This window comes from Pan paniscus, chromosome 18 (genome assembly GCF_029289425.2).
Source record: "Pan paniscus chromosome 18, NHGRI_mPanPan1-v2.0_pri, whole genome shotgun sequence".
Lineage (NCBI taxonomy): Eukaryota > Metazoa > Chordata > Mammalia > Primates > Hominidae > Pan > Pan paniscus.
Genome location: NC_073267.2, coordinates 58,002,198 through 58,020,299, shown reverse-complemented (window position 1 = coordinate 58,020,299; position 18,102 = coordinate 58,002,198). Strand labels below are relative to the sequence as shown.

At 46.6% G+C, this 18,102-nt stretch overlaps 1 protein-coding gene across 1 annotated transcript in view; it reads left to right on the top strand.

Moving 5' to 3' along the window:
• Positions 1-16,329, top strand: part of N4BP1 (NEDD4 binding protein 1) — a 71,493-nt gene extending 55,164 nt beyond the window's left edge. The window contains exons 3-7 of the mRNA XM_003819804.6: positions 1,398-1,528; positions 3,574-3,670; positions 6,944-7,051; positions 8,806-8,913; positions 11,801-16,329. Coding sequence (XP_003819852.1) covers positions 1,398-1,528; positions 3,574-3,670; positions 6,944-7,051; positions 8,806-8,913; positions 11,801-12,158 — 802 coding nt within the window. The 3' untranslated portion in view covers positions 12,159-16,329. The remainder of the gene's footprint in view (positions 1-1,397; positions 1,529-3,573; positions 3,671-6,943; positions 7,052-8,805; positions 8,914-11,800) is intronic.
• Positions 16,330-18,102: the final 1,773 nt, after the last annotated feature.

Genomic DNA, 18,102 nt, shown 5'->3' with positions numbered 1-18,102 from the left:
AAGAGCATCACACATATAGAAAGCAACATAAGGAAAGGCTCAGAGACCGGGAGGGGTGAGATAGCAAGACCTGGCCAAAACCAAGAGGGTTGTCTCATGGTAGTGGGAGGGTCACTTGGCCAGATCCTTTCTGATGAGTCAGATGAGGAGGGGTCCTGGAAGCCAGGCAGGATTAGTGTAGGACAGTGCCTTTGAAGGCCCTGAGCAGAATCAAAGGCCTTGGGCTGCATTTAAAAGTTAGTTTCACTGGAATTTGCAGGGTAGGTTGGAATTAGGAGAGCCTGGGTTTAACTCGGGACACATATGCCCATCATGGCAGGACTTTCAAGTGAAGTATTTCTACAGAGCAGTTTTGGCATGCAGCATTAGACGTGGAGAGAAGATAGGACTGAAGATGCAGGGAGTATTGTCGCTGGAATCTAAGTGACCATTGAAGCAGTGAACATAGATTATGCTAATTTCATAAACTACAGCATCACAGTTTGAGATTTTAGTCTTTTTTTCTTTCTAATACCCATGAGTAGACAAATTACCACCTGCAGAATTTTAAACTTTTAATACTTTTTTATCTCCACGTTTAATTAACTGCTGGAGAGTAAAATTTAAGTACTTTCTTCCTTTCCGTTGAAATGTGTTATGGATGGAGGGGTGGGCATTTTTTAATCCTCTATACCAAGGATTGTAGACTATGGGCCAAATCAGGCCCGCCCACCTGTTTTTGTAAATGTGGAACACAGCCGCACACATTCCCTTACAGTTATCTGTGGCTGTTTTCACATTCAGAGTTGGGTGGTATGACAGAGACTGTGTGGCTCTTAACAGAAAAAGTGTGCTGACCTGTGTTCTCTACTGTTCATTGTTGTTGTTGCTGTTCTTTTAATTTTTTTTTTTTTACCTTTTTTCCCTGCTTTCTGCATTCTTAAAATAGCCTTTCACGGCCCCCCATTACTTTCATTTGAGTCTTGCCCTCAACGTGTTTCTCGTAAGCTGTAAACTGGGTAAATATAGCCATTCCCTAAAAAGAGTGGAGCCTTCCTGGGACAGGACACAGCAGCATCTTCGGAGGTTGCAGGGGTTATGACCATGTCACATCTTTGTCCCTTTCTTCTGTCACAGGGAACAAGTATTACCATGGAGCTCACTGCTTTCTATCACAACAACACACCCAGTTAGATTAACAAAATGTGAGAAAAATCCTAAGACACTATTAAGAGTTCTGTCCCCTACAGTGGGTTCCATCCTAACTTTATGCAACTAAATGCCAAAAATGTAAGAATATTAAAGGAAACTTTGTTCTTACTGTTTGTTGTATGTGTATGTTAACTTTTCATGGTGAAACTTACTGTGCTTTAAACAGAAATAAACTTTACTTATTTTCTTTACTTTGTTATTTCTAGCCATGGTCTGAAAAAGTTCTTTTCTTGTCGTGGAATTGCAATTGCAGTTGAATATTTTTGGAAGCTTGGCAACAGAAACATCACTGTATTTGTCCCTCAGTGGAGAACAAGGCGTGATCCTAATGTCACAGGTGAGGCAAACTGATTTTTTCAGATTTCTAGTGAAATGTTTAATGAGTTGGCTTATAATTGCAACGCATGCTATTTAGAATAGAGCTGTGTGCCATAGGCAGCGGCTTTAAAAATAAAATTGTAAATCTACTGCACCTAGCAAAACATCAATTGAAGAGAGTGCCACAGCATCACAAATACTAGGAGATAGGATGGAAAGTTAACATAGTTATTTATACAGGAAGTTATATTAAGAGTTCATTATATATCACATGTTTTCTTTTTACTTTCTAAAAAATGTCTTTTTATTAGGCTGGATTTCTGACTGTTTAGATAGTATTTTTGAAGTCACTTCATAAATTTGGCCCCTTCAAGTTACGTCTTTTTAACAGTCTATTTAAGGCTTAATATAAATCATTTCTGTTAACCATAAAGTACTCTGGCTGACTTGCAGGCCACACACGAAAGATTTGAACTTGTTATGAATCATGAAATGTTCTAGAGAAACTTCAGGTTGTTTGTGTCATAGGTCATGATAGGAAGATAGGTGAAAGGGCTGTGCCAGGCAACTTAACACATCAGAGGGCCTGGAAAAATAAAGTAGATTGTGGGGAAGGAGGGTCAGTACAGGACTTGCCCAGCACATTAAACAGGAAGTGAAATTTAGTCACTAGTGGGGCAGAAATGGTCAAACCACACAGTTCCCAAGTATTCCCAACTTCCCCCATTTTGAAGAGCATATTCATCTTAACAGAGGGTACATAAGGAATGAAGCAGATCCACTCATTTTGTTATTTTTGCAATTGGATCCCTGAAGGAGTCTCTCTCTTTTTTTTTTTTTTTTTTTTCCTGAGACGGAGTCTCGCTCTGTCGCTCAGGCTGGAGTACAGCGGCATGATCTCGGCTCACTGCAACCTCTGCCTCCTGGGTTCAAGTGATTCTTCTGCTTCAGCCTCCCAAGTAGCTGGGACTGCAGGCACGCACCACCACGCCCGGCTAATTTTTGTATTTTTAGTAGAAACAGGGTTTCATCATATTGGCCAAGCTGGTCTCAAACTCCTGACCTTGTTATCCACCCACCTCAGCCTCCCAAAGTGCTGGGATTACAGGCAGGAGCCACCACGCCCTGCCGAAGGAGTCTCTTAGTGCTTACGTGCTCTGCATTGCTTAAGTCAGTGGTGAGTACCATTGTAGGGAATGCAGGTGTGGGAATCTCAGGCCCTGAGCTTTTAGCTGCTTTTTCCCATTACTGGTTTTCTAAAATGTAGCTTTGACCCTCCATTCTCCACTGTCATCACCCACCCCCATGAAAACTGGCAAATATTTGTATGGACACCTTTGAGAATTTAGATAGGAGGCCAGTAGGAGGAGGCTTCAACAGACTCTTGGCATAGGGATCTTTCTTGTGGTAGAACCATTTGTCCCTCCTATCCCTAGATCTGCCCTAGCCTCACCCCTACCCTCTCTCAGGGTCTCTTATCATCCCTCTCTTTGTCCTCTACTTCTTGTAGTATAGCTCTGAAAGAGTTTTTGATGGTAGGCTTCATTAAATACCCAGGCTGGAGTGCAGCAGTGCCGTCTCAGCTCACTGCAACCTCTGCCTCCCGGGTTCAAGCGATTCTCCTGCCTCAGCCTCCTGAGTAACTGGGATTACAGGCACGCGCCACCACACCTGGCTAATTTTGTATTTTTAGTAGAGACAGGGTTTCATCATGTTGGCCAGTCTGGTCTTGAACTCCTGACCTTAAGTAATCCACCTGCCTCAGCCTCCCAAAGTGCTGGGATTACAGGCGTGAGCCACCGTGCCTGGCCTACTATTCTTGAGAAGCAAATGAGTTTAATCTTATGTTTAAAAAATAACTGAAGTTAGTTCATATGTTGTTTTTGCCTTAGTATGGGTCTTGCTTGGTTTTGTTTAATTCCTAGTGAGTTAGTAAAATTGAGTCAATAGAAAAAAGGTTTTCTACAGCTCTCCAAGTGAAACATTTGAGTGTACTTTCATTTCTTGATACATTTGGGAAGATAGCCCTTTTCTGAATGTATATTCAACTTATTCCATGAACAGAACAGCACTTCTTAACCCAGCTCCAGGAGCTCGGAATATTATCTTTAACTCCTGCCCGGATGGTCTTTGGAGAAAGAATTGCTTCTCATGATGACAGGTATGAAAGGCCATTCTCCTTCCTAAGGTTGGAGTGGGGTGGTGAGGAGCCAGCCACCTGCTCTGCTGGACAGGTCCACACTTTTAGAGGACCTGCTTGATGCAGTGGGTTTAATATTTATGGTCATTAAGGTGATATGCTCAGTGATATTTGCTACATAGTTTTTAGAAACACCACAGAAGAAACTCTTTGTGTTTTAGTAAAACATGGCTGAAAATCTATAAGTAAAAGCAGATATTGTAGTCTCTGGTTGGTAGGTGCTAAAAGTAATGTTTGTCTTGTCTTAGTGTGGCAGGCTTGAAAATGGTTTCAAATATTATCTCCTCTCAGTCTACTTTTGGTCAGTGACTTAGCCTATTATTGTAATGCCTGGGTCCTCAGGGTTTCTTCTACATAATAGAAGTGTCTGAACTGACCCTACTGTGATAGGAGTAAGCTGCATTTCTTTTCTTTCTTTTTTTTTTTTCTTGAGATGGAGTCTTACTCTGTCAACGCAGACTGGAGTGCAGTGGCGCAATCTCAGCTCACTGCAACCTCTGCCTCCTGGGTTCAAGCGATTCTCCTGCCTCAGCCTCCCAAGTAGCTGGGATTACAGGCAAGCACCACCATGCCCAGCTAATTTTTGTATTTTTAGTTTAGCAGGTTGCAGTGAGATGGGGTTTTTCCATGTTGGCCAGGGTGGTCTTGAACTCCTGACCTCAGGTGATCTGCCCACCTTGGCCTCCCAAAGTGCTGAGATTACAGGTGTGAGCCACCACACCCGGCCTATAAGCCTGCATTTCTTAGCTTGGCATATAACTCAGGAAGCAGGTACTAGTGCATCTGAGTCACCAAGATTTAGTCTGTACCTTTTAAATATTTTGTTTTGTTTTTGAGATAGAGTTTCACTGTGTCACCCAGGCTGGAGTGCAATGGTACAATCTCGGCTCATTACAACCTCCGCCTCTCAGGTTCTAGCCGTTCTCCTGTCTCAGCTTCCCAAGTAGCTGGGATTACAGGCATGTACCACCACGGGCCTGGCTAATTTTTGTATTTTTAGTAGAGATAGGGTTTCACTATGTTGGTAAGGCTGGTCTCAAACTCCTGACCTCAGATGATCCACCCATCTCGGCCTCCCAAAGTGCTGGGATTACAGGCATGAGTCACTGCACCTGGCCCTTTTTAAATTTTTTCTAAAAACTTTATTGAGCACTAACCAAATCTGATACACCGAGGTAGGTTCTCGGGACATGCATGATTCAGATGCACCTTCTGCCCTAAAGAATTTTGAGAAGACGTGTGCATAAGTAACAGAAGGGAGTTTTGCTGTGGTTGAATAAGAGAAGGTTCCAAACTTAACCAATGGAAATAGGACCAGTTTTTAAAATCCTCCTCATGGTATGAAATTAGTAGCAAGTCTACTGGTATTTGGTAGCCTAGTGGTAGCTGTTTATTCTTTTCTCCCCTGCATTTGCCCTGTTTATTTTCATCTGGCTTATAGCACTAACAACAACCCTGGTGTTTTCGCCTGTGTTCCACCAAAACACCACTCCATTGAAGATAGTGTTTAGCTTGTGACCCAAGCTAGTGAATGATAGTCAAATGGGTAAGAGATGAAAAGAGGGCCTGGGCAGAGGGATGGGGGGCTTGGGACCACAGCAGACATATATTCATTCACCAAAAGGGCCTTCTCATTGACAGTCCCTTGCCCTGCACCAGGCTGGTATGCAAGACCAGATCTGATGGGTGAGACTCAGGTGGCATGGAAGAGCCGAAAGAGGATACCATATTTGGGTGCCGGGGGGGATAGGTGAGAAGTACTAGAAGGCGGAATGGAAGGACACTTCCTGCTCAGCTCTGTGACACGGGCAGGGACCCTGCAGGGCTCAGGTCCTTTAACACAGCAGCTTCATTCTAACACCAGCAGCATTGGAACACACGTACAAGTATGCAGACTAAGCTCTTGCTTGGCTGATACGGCTTTTTGGGTTTTTAGAGAACATGCGTATATGTTCTCATTCATGGTACATGAACTCAGAAGCCTTACTGCCTATTTTTGTTAATACTTCTGGGCAAACATTACCACTTACAACTCACACCAGTTAGAAATCATTTGTAAAATGTTATTTAATAAAGCCAAAGAACTAAATCATATTTACTTTCTAAGGTTTTCTAAGATCTCTGAAACTAATGAGGTTTTTAAAATCCCCATTAAGTACTCATCACTGCTAGTAAAAGCAGTTGTCTTTACCTTTAATTCCAGTGAGTCCCTTAATTTATTTTTTATTATATTTGTCTACATTGCCGTAGACAAATGTGGTCACCCTAATTTAAGGGATAAAATTCACATCCTCACAGATTTCTTATTAAGAGGGTCTAAGCATGAATAATCAGCAGTGAAATGGAAGTCTTCTTTACTGCTTCATCCTTTCCCTTTTTTATCACCATGTATCCTGTCATATCTTCCATTTGAGTGAATCTATAACTTAGTCTAAACAAAATGGCAATTCTAGATACCTCTTTTTAAATCAGAGCAGTGTGAACCTATGAATTTTTTTTTTTTTTTTTTTTTTTGAAGCAGTCTCGTTCTGTTGTCCAGGCTGGAATGTAGTGGCACGATCTTGGCTCACTGCACCCTCCACCTGCCTGGGCTCAGCTGATCCTCCACCTCAGCCTCCTGAGTAGCTGGGACTACAGGGAACACCCGGCTAATTTTTTGTATTTTTTTGTAGAGACGGGGTTTCACCATGTTGCCCAGACTGGTCTCAAACTCCTGGGCTTGAATGATCCGCCCACCTCAACCTCCCAAAGTGTTGGGATTACAGGCGTGAGCCACCACACTCGGCTTGAACCTATGAATTTTTAAAAAGGAAAAAGAATTGTAAGGCTGATTGTACTAAGCAGCTAATCTTAGAACCAAAATACTGTTGCTCAGTAACTTAAATCTGAATAATGATTTCACAGGCTTGTCAGCTCTCATTCTCTGCTCTGGTCCTCATGCATTCTTATTAACACTGTTTATTGATAATACAACTTTTGAATAAATTATAGTTGAGATCATTTAACAAAAGAAATTGTATGAAAGACAATCTATTTTGTAATCACGCTAATTTTAGAGATATTCACCATTCTGATTGATCTTCAGTTGATAGGGGCTAAACTTTTCTGTGGCCTAGCCTTGGTTAAATTCTTTGATGGTTTTCCTATGAAGAGGAAATATTCTCTTCTTATAACATGGCTTCTCTAAGCCAAGGATGCCTGTTGCTGATTTTAAACTCTCTTATATTACCATAGGTTTCTACTACACTTAGCGGACAAAACTGGTGGCATAATTGTGACAAATGATAATTTCAGAGAATTTGTGAATGAGTCAGTCTCTTGGAGAGAAATTATTACAAAAAGGTAATATTTTCTTCTTTGTCTTTGGTCAGAAAAGTTTTGTTTTTAATTGTTTGTTTCTGTGTGCATTTTGTTCGTTTTGTTTTCTATATTCCTTGGCTCCACAGAAGGCAATATAGGGGACCAAAGTATCATAAGACTGTGCTGCACTCCCACTTCATAGGTGGCTGGCCCCTCCAGGTAAGCGGGGGCCCAGCACAGAGCAGCAGAGCTGGCAGTGATGAGTGTGGGCATGCTCTGCTGTCACTGCAGTCTTCTAGGGCATCAGAGTTTTGTTGCATGAAGCAGGAGGCACAGTTAAGTGTGATGGAGCACAAACGGCCTCCTATTTTACTCAGCTGTGAAGTGAAAGGGTGAACTTGATGACAACTGGAATTCCAGCAAGAGGAAAGGACCGAAAGCAATGTGTGCTGACTGGGCTTTCACTTCTTCATGGTCTGGAGAGAATATTTCCACTTTTTAGTATCTGATGCTTTTCTGGAGGTTTTTACAGTCATAGTTTAATAATCTATATTGAAAACATCTTTAGATATCATCCAAAATAAAACAAAGTTATGTCAAGAGTTTAGCATTCACTGCTGTTTTTCATTTGTAATAATACTATGAATGTGTCCACTGCTGAAAAATGCCCTAAGATCAGTGGGCACTGGCTTCTAGGACTTTTGGTTAACAAGTATCACCTGACCAGTTATTTAAAATAGAAAGCAAGAGTCTATGATAGTGCCAGGGACAAGTGATATAGGCCAGAAATCTTAAAACATAAAGTAAGCATGCCCCACACTAAGTATAACTAATACATAGTAAAACTCGCAATATAGTTAGCATAACTAGATATTTATCCCTGTTGGGATTTCACAGTTGCACCTTGCCTGTTATTTATATTTTCCTAAATTATTAGAAGATTTTAGAAAAAGATTCTGTGTTATGAATGCCCAGGTGAGAGTTAATTACTGTATGCATTTTGACACCTATGCTGTTAAAAAGCTGTTGTTGATAGCTGAACCAAGAATTGGTCTTTGACCTTCTGGGCACAGTTAATGAGCTACTAATCTTGTAGGGCATGTTTCTGTTGGACCTCTGCCTGGGCTCATTGTCAGTATTTATTGACACTCATCCATGTATGCATGGAGGGTTTAAATGCAGTCAAGACTGGTGTTCTCCAGCCAAGCTGTTGCTTTCAGCATTCACAAAAACAAGGTAGAAAGGAGACCTGGACAACAAGCACAGGCACTTGGACTTTTAAAAATTATTTTATTTTCTGTTTTCCCCTGATATGATAAATAGTGGTCTAAAGACCTCAGATTTCCTTTATTCATATATGGTTTTCCTTTTTAAAAATATTATTTTCAGTGGATTTGCTTATGGACACATTTATTACCAGTTTTATTCAAAAATTAAACATTTGTTCAGCATTTGTGTCCTAAGCTGACAGTCTTTAAATCTTATTTTTCAAAGTTATATTGAAAGTTATATTAGAAGAAGAAGCGGCTTCCTAAGCCCAGTACAAATCTGCAAGTCTTAATGAGAAATTTGAGGGCCAGCTGATAAAACGTTCTGACTATTGTTTTTGTGTCCAAAACAGAAATTAAAAGGGTTTGACTTGGGTGTTTTCCCCGCTTTTAGGCAGTTGAGCAGTCTTAGGATTTGTAGGCTGACCTGACCGTTGCTTTGGCATCAGGTGGCTGCTTTGGGATCCTTACGCAGGCCCTGGGCAGTGAGGACCCTGTCTCTCAGCCTCATGGTGTTCTGTGTTGTAGGCTGCTGCAGTACACGTTCGTGGGGGACATATTTATGGTTCCTGATGATCCTCTGGGAAGAAGTGGACCTCGATTAGAGGAGTTTCTTCAGAAGGAAGTCTGTCTTAGGTATTTCCTTTTACAGATTGTCTTGTATTAAAACTTCTATTTCAATTCTTTGTGCTTTAGTGCAAGTGCTGTCTTTACAGACTAAAAATGACATTAAAAAAATTATTATTTTTTTTTTTTTGAGACAAGGTCTTCCTCTGTCACCCAGGCTGGAATGCAGTGGCGTGATTTCGGCTCACTGCAACCTTTGCCCCACTGGGCTTCAGCGATCCTCCCACCTTAGCCTCCCGAGTAGCTGGGACCACAGGCGCATACCACCATGCCCAGCTCTTTTTTTGTATTTTTAGTAGAGACAGGGTCTTACCATGTTGCCCAGGCTGGTCTGAAACTCCTGAGCTCAAGGAATCCGCCTTCCTCAGCCTCCCAAAGTGTTGGGATTATAGGCATGAGCCACCATGCCTGGCCAAAATTTTTTTTTTAAGCCTTAAATTTAGTGCTGGTTTCATATATTTGGAAGCTAATGTAGCAAGCATCCCGGATTTTCAACTATAGTCCTTTCAGTTTTCATCCTAGGAAAAGACAGGAGCCAAACTTTTTTTGTGGGTTTATTTTTATTGATTTATTTTTTTTGAGATGGAATTTCACTCTTGTTGCCCAGGTTGGAGTACAATGGCGTGATCTTGGCTCACTGCAACCTCCGCCTCCCAGGTTCAAGTAATTCTCCTGCCTCAGCCTCCCAAGTAGCTGGGATTACAGGTGCACACCACCACGCCTGGCTAATTTTTTGTATTTTTTTTTTTTAGCAGAAACGGGGTTTTGCCATGTTAGCCAGGCTGGTCTCGAACTCCTGACCTCAGGTGATCCACCCGCCTCGGCCTCCTAAAGTGCTGGGATTACAGGCGTGAGCCACTGCGCCCAGCCTTTTTGTAGGTTTAAAAAGACAAAGCCGGGTTTGGTGGCTCACGCCTGTAATCCCAGCACTTTGTGAGGCCGAGGCAGGTAGATAACTTGAGGTCAGGAGTTCGAGACCATCCTGGCCAACATGGTGAAACCCTGGCTCTACTAAAAATGCAAAAATTAGCTGGGTGTGGTGGTGCGTGCCTGTAATCCCAGCTGCTTGGGAGGCTGAGGCAGGAGAATCACTTGAACCTGGGAGGCGGAGGTTGCAGTGAGCCGAGATCGCGCCACTACACTCCACCCTGGGTTACAGAGCAAGACTCTGTCTCAAAAACAAACAAAAAAACAAAGCTAGTTTTCCAAGCTGGTGGTCACTTACTGGCGAATACTACTTAGTTTCATCATGTATGTGTGAGAGCTCTCCCTCTGAATCACGAGTGCCTGATGGGGTCATTTTGTATGTGTGAGTGTCCTTTTACATTCACTTTCTAAAGTCATTTGCTTTGAACATGTTATGCTTATATTAATTTCCTTACTACTTAGGAATCACTGCCTGGGGGAACTGACCATTACTTTCTACCTTCACTGAATGGAAAAGCCAGTATTCAATATTTATCTGAAAATGATTTGGTAGTTTAGGTTTTCTTTGTTGTAGTTTGGGTTTGTTTTGTTTTTAGGACACCTTGTTAGTGGTTGTTTCTGTTTTCATAATTCTTAGGTAACAGACATTAACTAAAGATTCCTGTGAACCTAACAGGGAGATCATATGACCCCATGACTGATGTTTACTCTTTTTAAAAACTAAACCAGGCTGCACTTCTGTGCATTCCCAGCTGGTATTTGCATGGGGGTGTGATGGGGGGTCTAAGCTGAGAGGAAGACACACAGCTCTCTCAGCATTTTTAGGCAGTCACACTTTCCAGCTGATCTTTTCCATTTGCAACAGGAACCACTGGGAGTTGTAGGTTTGGATTCAGTGGTAGGTGGTGATGGGTTTCTTTTTTTACATGGTGGTCTCTTCTACCTAGGAGACCACTACAATTTCAACTCCCTGGTCTTGTGAATCATTTCTCTTTTGAGCCTTTGGGTTTTATGACACAGACGAGGACTTAATTCCCAAACGCCATGCTTTTCTACCCACATGAAGAGAATGGCAGCCATTTTCCACACCTGCTGTGCTCATCAGTCCATCTCATTTTGCTTCCCCACATCTGAACGTGGAAATCCCCTGCTGGGCTTCAGGCCCGAGGCCTGTGTCAGAGCATCAATCAGGTCGGCGGGTCAGAGTTACCAGAAGGAGAGTCCTCTGCTTGCTCCTGCTCCTTGAGCAACCTGGCACGGGGTCTGTCCTGCCTGCCTTTTCACTCTCACTTGGTGGCTCTTTGTGGAGCAGCTCACAAATCGGTTAAGAAGTTGGGAATCACTTCCATCACAGAGGGGCTGTTGAAGTTAGTTGAGCTTTTGAAGTTGGGGAAACTTCAGTTAGCCTCATTTCTCGCCTGCAGGCCGAGTCCAGTGGGAGGCTTTTCAGCGATACAGATGCCCTCCCTGTACACACATACTCGCACACACCCATGTGCGTACAAGTGTGGGCACCCACCCACACCTCATCTAGACTGAGTTGGTGGGGACTGCCACTCTCCCCAAAAGGAGTCTCTTCTAATTTCTATTAATCAGGGTCCTGCACAAAATCAAAATCTTCAGAAGAGTAAGACCCTGTTAAACCTTTTGAAAGCTCCCAAGCGTACCCTGGTTAGAGCCAAACAGCTGGATGGGGTCAGTCCTCACAGCAGAAGACCTGGGAGGGTGGTGCTCCCTCATAGAGTGCATTGATTCCCTGGCACGCCTTGAGGTGATGTCAGTGAAATCCCCGCAGGCTCCCCTGTGGGTGTCTCATGGCACCATCTCCACCTCAGTCTTGCATCCTGCCTTTGGAAGCCAGGGAGCGGCATCCTGAGCCTCAAGGCCTGCCGCAGGTACCTTCTTAAATAGCTCTATGATTTTTTGTTTACTTATAACCCAACTCACCAGGACTCACTTCCATTCACAGAGATATGCAGCCCCTACTCAGTGTCCTGCCAAATGTGGGCATGTTTGACCCCAGCTTCAGAGTCCCTGGCACCCAGGCAGCCAGCACCAGCCACCAGCCTCCGACCCGGATTCAGGGAGCCCCTTCAAGCCACTGGCTCCCTCAGCAGCCCCGCTTCCCACTGCTGCCAGCCCTCCCCAATCTCCAGCAGAACCTGCCCATGCCAGCTCAGAGATCTTCTGCAGAAACCAACGAGCTGAGGGAAGCCCTTCTGAAGATCTTCCCTGACTCAGAGCAAAGACTGAAAATAGACCAGATCTTGGTGGCCCACCCATACATGAAAGATCTAAATGCGCTTTCTGCCATGGTGTTGGATTGAAGATTGTGCTGAGCGCTGAGCTTGCGCTCAGGGCTGGCTGATCAAACTCAAGCTCACACCTGTACCTGATGGGAATGAACATAATGTGAAGAAACTTATTTCCCAGTGTAAACGCAGTTGTACAGAAAAAAAATGTTTTGGGTATAAATCTGGGTTTTCAAAACCAGCTTTTTTCTATATATAAATTATGCTGCTATTACAGATTTAACATTTTCTGTTAAAGGAAAGTCTACATTTTCTGCCTGTTCAGAACTGTTTAATAGCAGTTACTCTTGAGTGTATTTACCTTTTTATGTTTTTTAAACTATTTTCCTTAAAGCCGAAAATATTGACAAATGGATATGGTTAGCCTTTATAAATAAATAAAAAGAGTTGCTTTCTTAAGGAAAGCAAGACCTCTTAAAGTATATTTTCTTGAGATGAGTATGTCCCGTCACTACCATGAAGTGTGCTCACCCTTCCAGCCTCCTCTGCCCTCACCCCCGGAGTTAAAGTGGGTAAGAGTTGGTTTGTTCTGCAGTCTTTGGTTGGAGTGTTGTGAAAGTGGACCCGCAGTGCCACTAGATGGCACTTGGTGCCTAGCCATGGTGAATGACCAGGGCAAAGTTAGACTCACAGAATACCAGGGCTAGAAGACATTGTGGAGCCCATGGAGTCCCACCCTCCTTCCCCCTTCCACCCTGCGCAAAAGGGGACGGCCCAGTGTGCACGCCGTCCGGCCATGCCCACAGCCACAGCCACAGCTGAGGAGTGGCCGGGCAGGCAGCAGGCTCCCCAGCCAGGGCTTGACAACGCCCACAGTCAGGGGCCTCCACATGCCTGGCCTGGCTCTGGAAGTCACGTCTTAGCTTCTGAACACCGTAGCGGGTTATGAGGAAGTTTAATGAAGAGCCCGGTCACTGTGGCCATCTTGTGTCCCCAACTGCAGGAGACGCCCTGATGTGGAGTTTGTACAGCTTTGCCAAAAAATGGTTTTCTATTCTCAAAAGTGACCCAAGCCAATAAATAGCATTAGTAGCTTCTGTGGGGGGATCCCAGAGCCCCTGTATTTATTTTCCCTGTGTTTGTCTCTAGTGTCCTCCTAAACAGCCTTTCCTGTGAGTCTTTCTCAGAATTGATATCTTAATATTGTCTGTTCTAGGTGTTGCCCAAATTCAGTGTCAGTGAAGTTCTTTTCCTGGGCAATCTTAACATCTTTACTCTTATTGTCTGGACCTTCAAAGGGCTTTGTATTTTACACCTGCGCCCCCAGGCTGCTCACAGTCGGCTTGCTGCCTGTCCTGCCTGTCCGGATCTTGTCTCCTGGTCCTGAGGAGCGGAGGCTGAGAACTCAGTGCTGGTTTGTAAATGGTGAGGGGACTTGGGGGCATCCCAGAGTGCTCCCTCCAGGCCTGCTTCTTGGTTTTGTTTGATCACTGCGTTCTTCAAGGGATGAATCCAGAGCCCTCCATGAGGCCAAGCTTGTCCTTCAATCATGTTTCCTCTCAGATGCGTCCGTGATGCCTCCTAATGTGGAACTGGTTGTCCATTGTTTGGGCCTATGGCCAAGTCACCCAGCTGTGGAAGCAGAGGTAGAAGATGAGGCCAGCCAGGAGGGCGACTTCAGTCACAGCTCCCATGCCTCAGCTTTGCACCTGTTTTCAAAAGCACAACTGAGGTGTGCGGGCTGGAGCTGTCTTGCAGTGATTCTGGCCTTCTGGCTCACGGTTCAGTCCAGCAGCCTGGCTGACCCACTATTTCTCCTCTGCTTCACAGGAAACCCAGGAGATGCTCTTACTGCCAGGCTGAGTCTCCACCCATGCTGGTTGGTGCTGGCTAGGCTGAGGGGGCCACCACTTTTCCTGGCTAGAAGCTACTTGACCTTTGATGTTTGAGTTCTGTAAGTCTTCGTGTTCTGACTTACTGCTTCAGAGGGATTGGCCTGTCCCCTTTCCCTTTCTCGGCTATGGGAAGGAAGGATTGCTCATTGGTTGCCTTCATGAGTTACAGCATGAGACGGAATTCATCATTCCTTCCGAAACCCCTGATATTTAATATTTAATATTTAAAAACCCAAATTATCAAACCATTAAGAACTCATTACTGGTTCTCAGCCTCCTCCAGTACTAGCCTCAGTGTGGCTGCTGCATAAGTATCTGTAGCCTGTCTACCTCCTGCAGTGGGGCCGCTCGCCGCTTCCCTGTCTACTGCTCAGGCTCTCCCACTTCGTGGCATCCATGTAAAGTAGGTGGCAGGGCAGAGATGTCACTCTCATTCAACAGGGAGGATGTCTGTTGCTCAGAGAGGTTGTCCTGAGGGGCTGGGTGATTCCTGGGCCTACATTCTTCCCGAGGCTCCAGGCCGCTGTCTCTGGAAGTAAAAGAGCCTCGTCTGACCTTAATGCAAGCAGTCTGTTTGAACCCCTGTAGGCTGCATTCAGGAGACAGAAGGTGTCTGGGCCATCCTGGGCGGCCGGTCAGCGTTGCTAGGCAGGCTCGGCTGTCTGGCCGGGACTTGGGCCTGGGTGGCTTTTGAGACCAGTGAAGAAGGGAGAGCCGGCCTCATGCCGATGCGGCTTGTGGCACGGCTGGGATGTGAGGGAGGACTCAGATCTACACACAGAAACCCCTCTTCTCCCCGCCCTCCCCCAGCTCCTACCTGCCTCCCACGCCTCAGGTGTGGCTGCCTGTGGGACCATCCCCCAACCCCTTTCCTCGCACCTCCTTGTCCTCACCCAGTTCCTGCAGTGTCTCTGACCCACGTCTCCCGCCTCCTGGCCAACTTGCCCAGGCGGTGTCTCTGGCTCACCTCCATCTGTTCATCACCTTCCTCCCCAGTGTTTCCACTTATCTTGGATGTTTTAGATTGAAACAGCCTGATTCCCGGAAGAATCCTCTTCATTCATTGCTAGTGCTTCCCCTCACCTCCCACTCTCCACTTCCCAGTTTGCAAATGTGGCTTTCGCCCACCAAGTGAAAGCGGACTGAGAGCAGCCCTTGGGGACGGCCCGGTGCCTGGCTGCAAGGCCGCGCTGGGGCTCTGTCTTGGTGCACATGGCTTGACCGGACTTTCCCTGCTTCCCACTTCCCTCACTCCCAGACCTCCCTCATTCTTTTTGTCTCTTCTTTTTGCGTAAAGCCAGTCCTTAACACCCTATTCTTCCTCTGCAGGTGGTTTGCAGACTTTTCCCCACCTTTGGGGCTCGTGGTGGTGGAGAGGGCAGCTGGTGTTAAGAATGTAGGTTACCGGGCATGACCCGGCAGATGCTTGCCCAGTAGTTCTGGAGGAAGGCCCGGGAATCTGCAAATGAGCGCATTCCCCAGGCAGTTCCCATGCAGGTGATCCACGGACCACATGTTGAGAAACTGCAGTCACCCTTAGGGCCACACTGTCCCTCTCCCCGCTGTCCCCTCTCTGTAGTGACTGGCCCTGACCTTCAGGAGTGCACTTTCCACTCTACCAGGAAGCCCTATGGCATCCTCAGGCTCCCCAGACCTGCAGCTTGCATGGGGTCCCTCCCTCCTTCCACACCCACCCTCCGTATGGTCCCCTGCTCTGCCCTCGTGCTTTGCTGGCCCCTGCCCGCTACTCCCACTTTCAGACACCCAGGGGTGGTGGGCCCTAACTGGCCGGCCCCTCCCAGCGCTGCCCTCTGCCGTCCAGATGCTGCAGTGTGGCCAGATTTACCTTCCAGTAACACACTTCTAGTCACCCCTCCTCCTGCGAAGTGATCTGCAGTGGCTGTTTGACCAGACCACGAAGTTCACACCTCCTGAGCTTAGTGTCCGTGGCTGTCCACCTCCCAGCCATACTTGACTGTCCCCAAACTCTCCCTGCGGCCACATGTTTCCCATGACCTGTGGGCTCTGCAGATGGATCTCTCTCCGCTAGAGATGCCCTTCTCCCAAATGGCTTCCCTCCTGGAAGGCCCAGCCTGAGTCCTCGTCTCCTTTCCAGTGCTTCTGCCAGAAGCATCCCCATGATGTTGTGACCGCACAGCACTTTGTGTCTTGCTTTGAGCACTTGCCACTCTGGCTGGTGCTGCCGCCACTGATTGTGTACTGTCTTGCTGCCCTTTCTAGACTGTGAGCTCCTCGTGGGCAGGGACCGCCTGTGTTCTCTGTATTTCCCACAGCGCCTAGCACAGTGCCTTGCACTTGATAGGTGCTTAATAAATGTCTGCTCAACTGAACTGGAGGACAGTGCCTTCTTGACTGCGGCATCTGGCAGCAGGACCAGTAAGAGGCCGGGAATCCACTGTCCTGCAGTGGGACAGTGGGGTGGGGCTGGGGTCACTCCACTCCCTTCTCCCTCCCCTGCCAGGCTCCAGCACATGGCATCCTGGGCACACAGGTCCGGGGAGGGGTACCTGGCGCAGGCTGCATACCAGATGCACTCAGGCTTCCTGGCCAGGGCCGACAGCTGGCCCAACCTACGCCAGTCCAAGTCACTCCTGGGGAGTTCCTCTGTGGTGGTGGGAATCGTGGGATGCCAGGCCCAGGTCTGTCAGAAGCCATTTTCCACCCTGGGGGAAGTCGACCTGTGGCAGGAAAGAAGCGGCGACGTGAGAGAGGTTCCTGGCAGCATGAGCCTTGGGTTCCCGTTGTCAGGAAAGCCCTTCCTCGGACGTCACCACACCCCAGTATTCTAACACACTTCTTGCTTAAGCTGGTCATTCCAGTTGGATTTACGTCCTTTGAAATCGAGTCTTGAGTAACACGTGTTACTGTCTTTAGCAAGGATTTGCAGATTGTTTAGAAAGGTCCAAAGACCTGCACAAACAGGGCTTCAGGAGTATCCACCCCAATCAGAAAATGCTGGAAGGGGCCAACTATTTCGGAGTTGAGTAACTTGAAACTCAGGCCTGGTGCCCCTCAGCAGAGAACTCGGCCTGGCTCTCGAGCTGTTCCCTGCTGCCGTGGCTCTGTGCCCATCCCACTGCCTCTTCAGTCCCCTGACGGCAGTTCTTTTCCCCAGTTCCCTAGTTGGGCAAATGCCAGCACTGTTCATCTGCAGTTTGACTTTCTGTATACTTCAGAACTGTAACTAAGCATTATTTTATTCTGCCTATTTTACAGATGAGGATTTCCTCACCTGGAAAATAGGCATAATAATGCTTTCTACTTCAAGGGTGACATGAGGAATAAACGTGGTGCTTAGAACTGTGCCCAACCCAGAGCCCCGCTCAGCGGCTGCTATTGGGGCTCTGATCAGCAGCCCTGCGGACACCTACCTAACTATTTGCCACCCTTCCAGGTCATCCCACACCCCCACCAGCCAGGTCTTATCTCCAAGTGCTAAGCCGTCATCCTCCAGGTTCTGAACGCACTCCTTTATCCCTGTGGTCCAATGATGAGGGTGCTTAGGTTAGGGCCTACATTTCTTTCAGTGCCTCAGCAGGGCCATGGGAAGTCCAGCTGTTCTAGAGAGGGCATTGTTCCTTGAACAAGGCAGGCACTCGGGAGAGTCCCTCGGGTGCCGTCACCAGAGAGAGCACCCGGAGGAAGTGAGCACAGCCACTGCCTGCCTGCAGGGTGCTGAGAAAGCTGAGGTCGGCAACCAGTGCCGTGCCCTCACCACCCGTGTGCCCGGCAAGCTTCTGTCTCCTTTAATCCTCACCTCACTCCTAAAGTGCTGCTGTTATTATCTCCATTTTGCAGAGGAGGAAACTGAGGTACAGAGATGCTCAGGAACTTCCATTTCTTCAAGCTAAGATGTCCAGGATTTAGGATTTGAATTCCAATGGGCCATCCCACCTCCCTGAAAGGCAAGGCTGCACCAGAGGTGACTCAGCAGCTGGTATGGCGCCTAAGATACCTCCACCCTTCAAGGAAAAGAATTGAGGGCCCATGACAGACCTGGGTCAAGGCTGTCAGTCTTCAGGGCCCAGGGAGGCTGCGGAAGGAAGCTGCCTCCCCACTTCCTGCTTGGTGGGCCCGTATCCAGCCCTGTTCCTGCGAGAGGA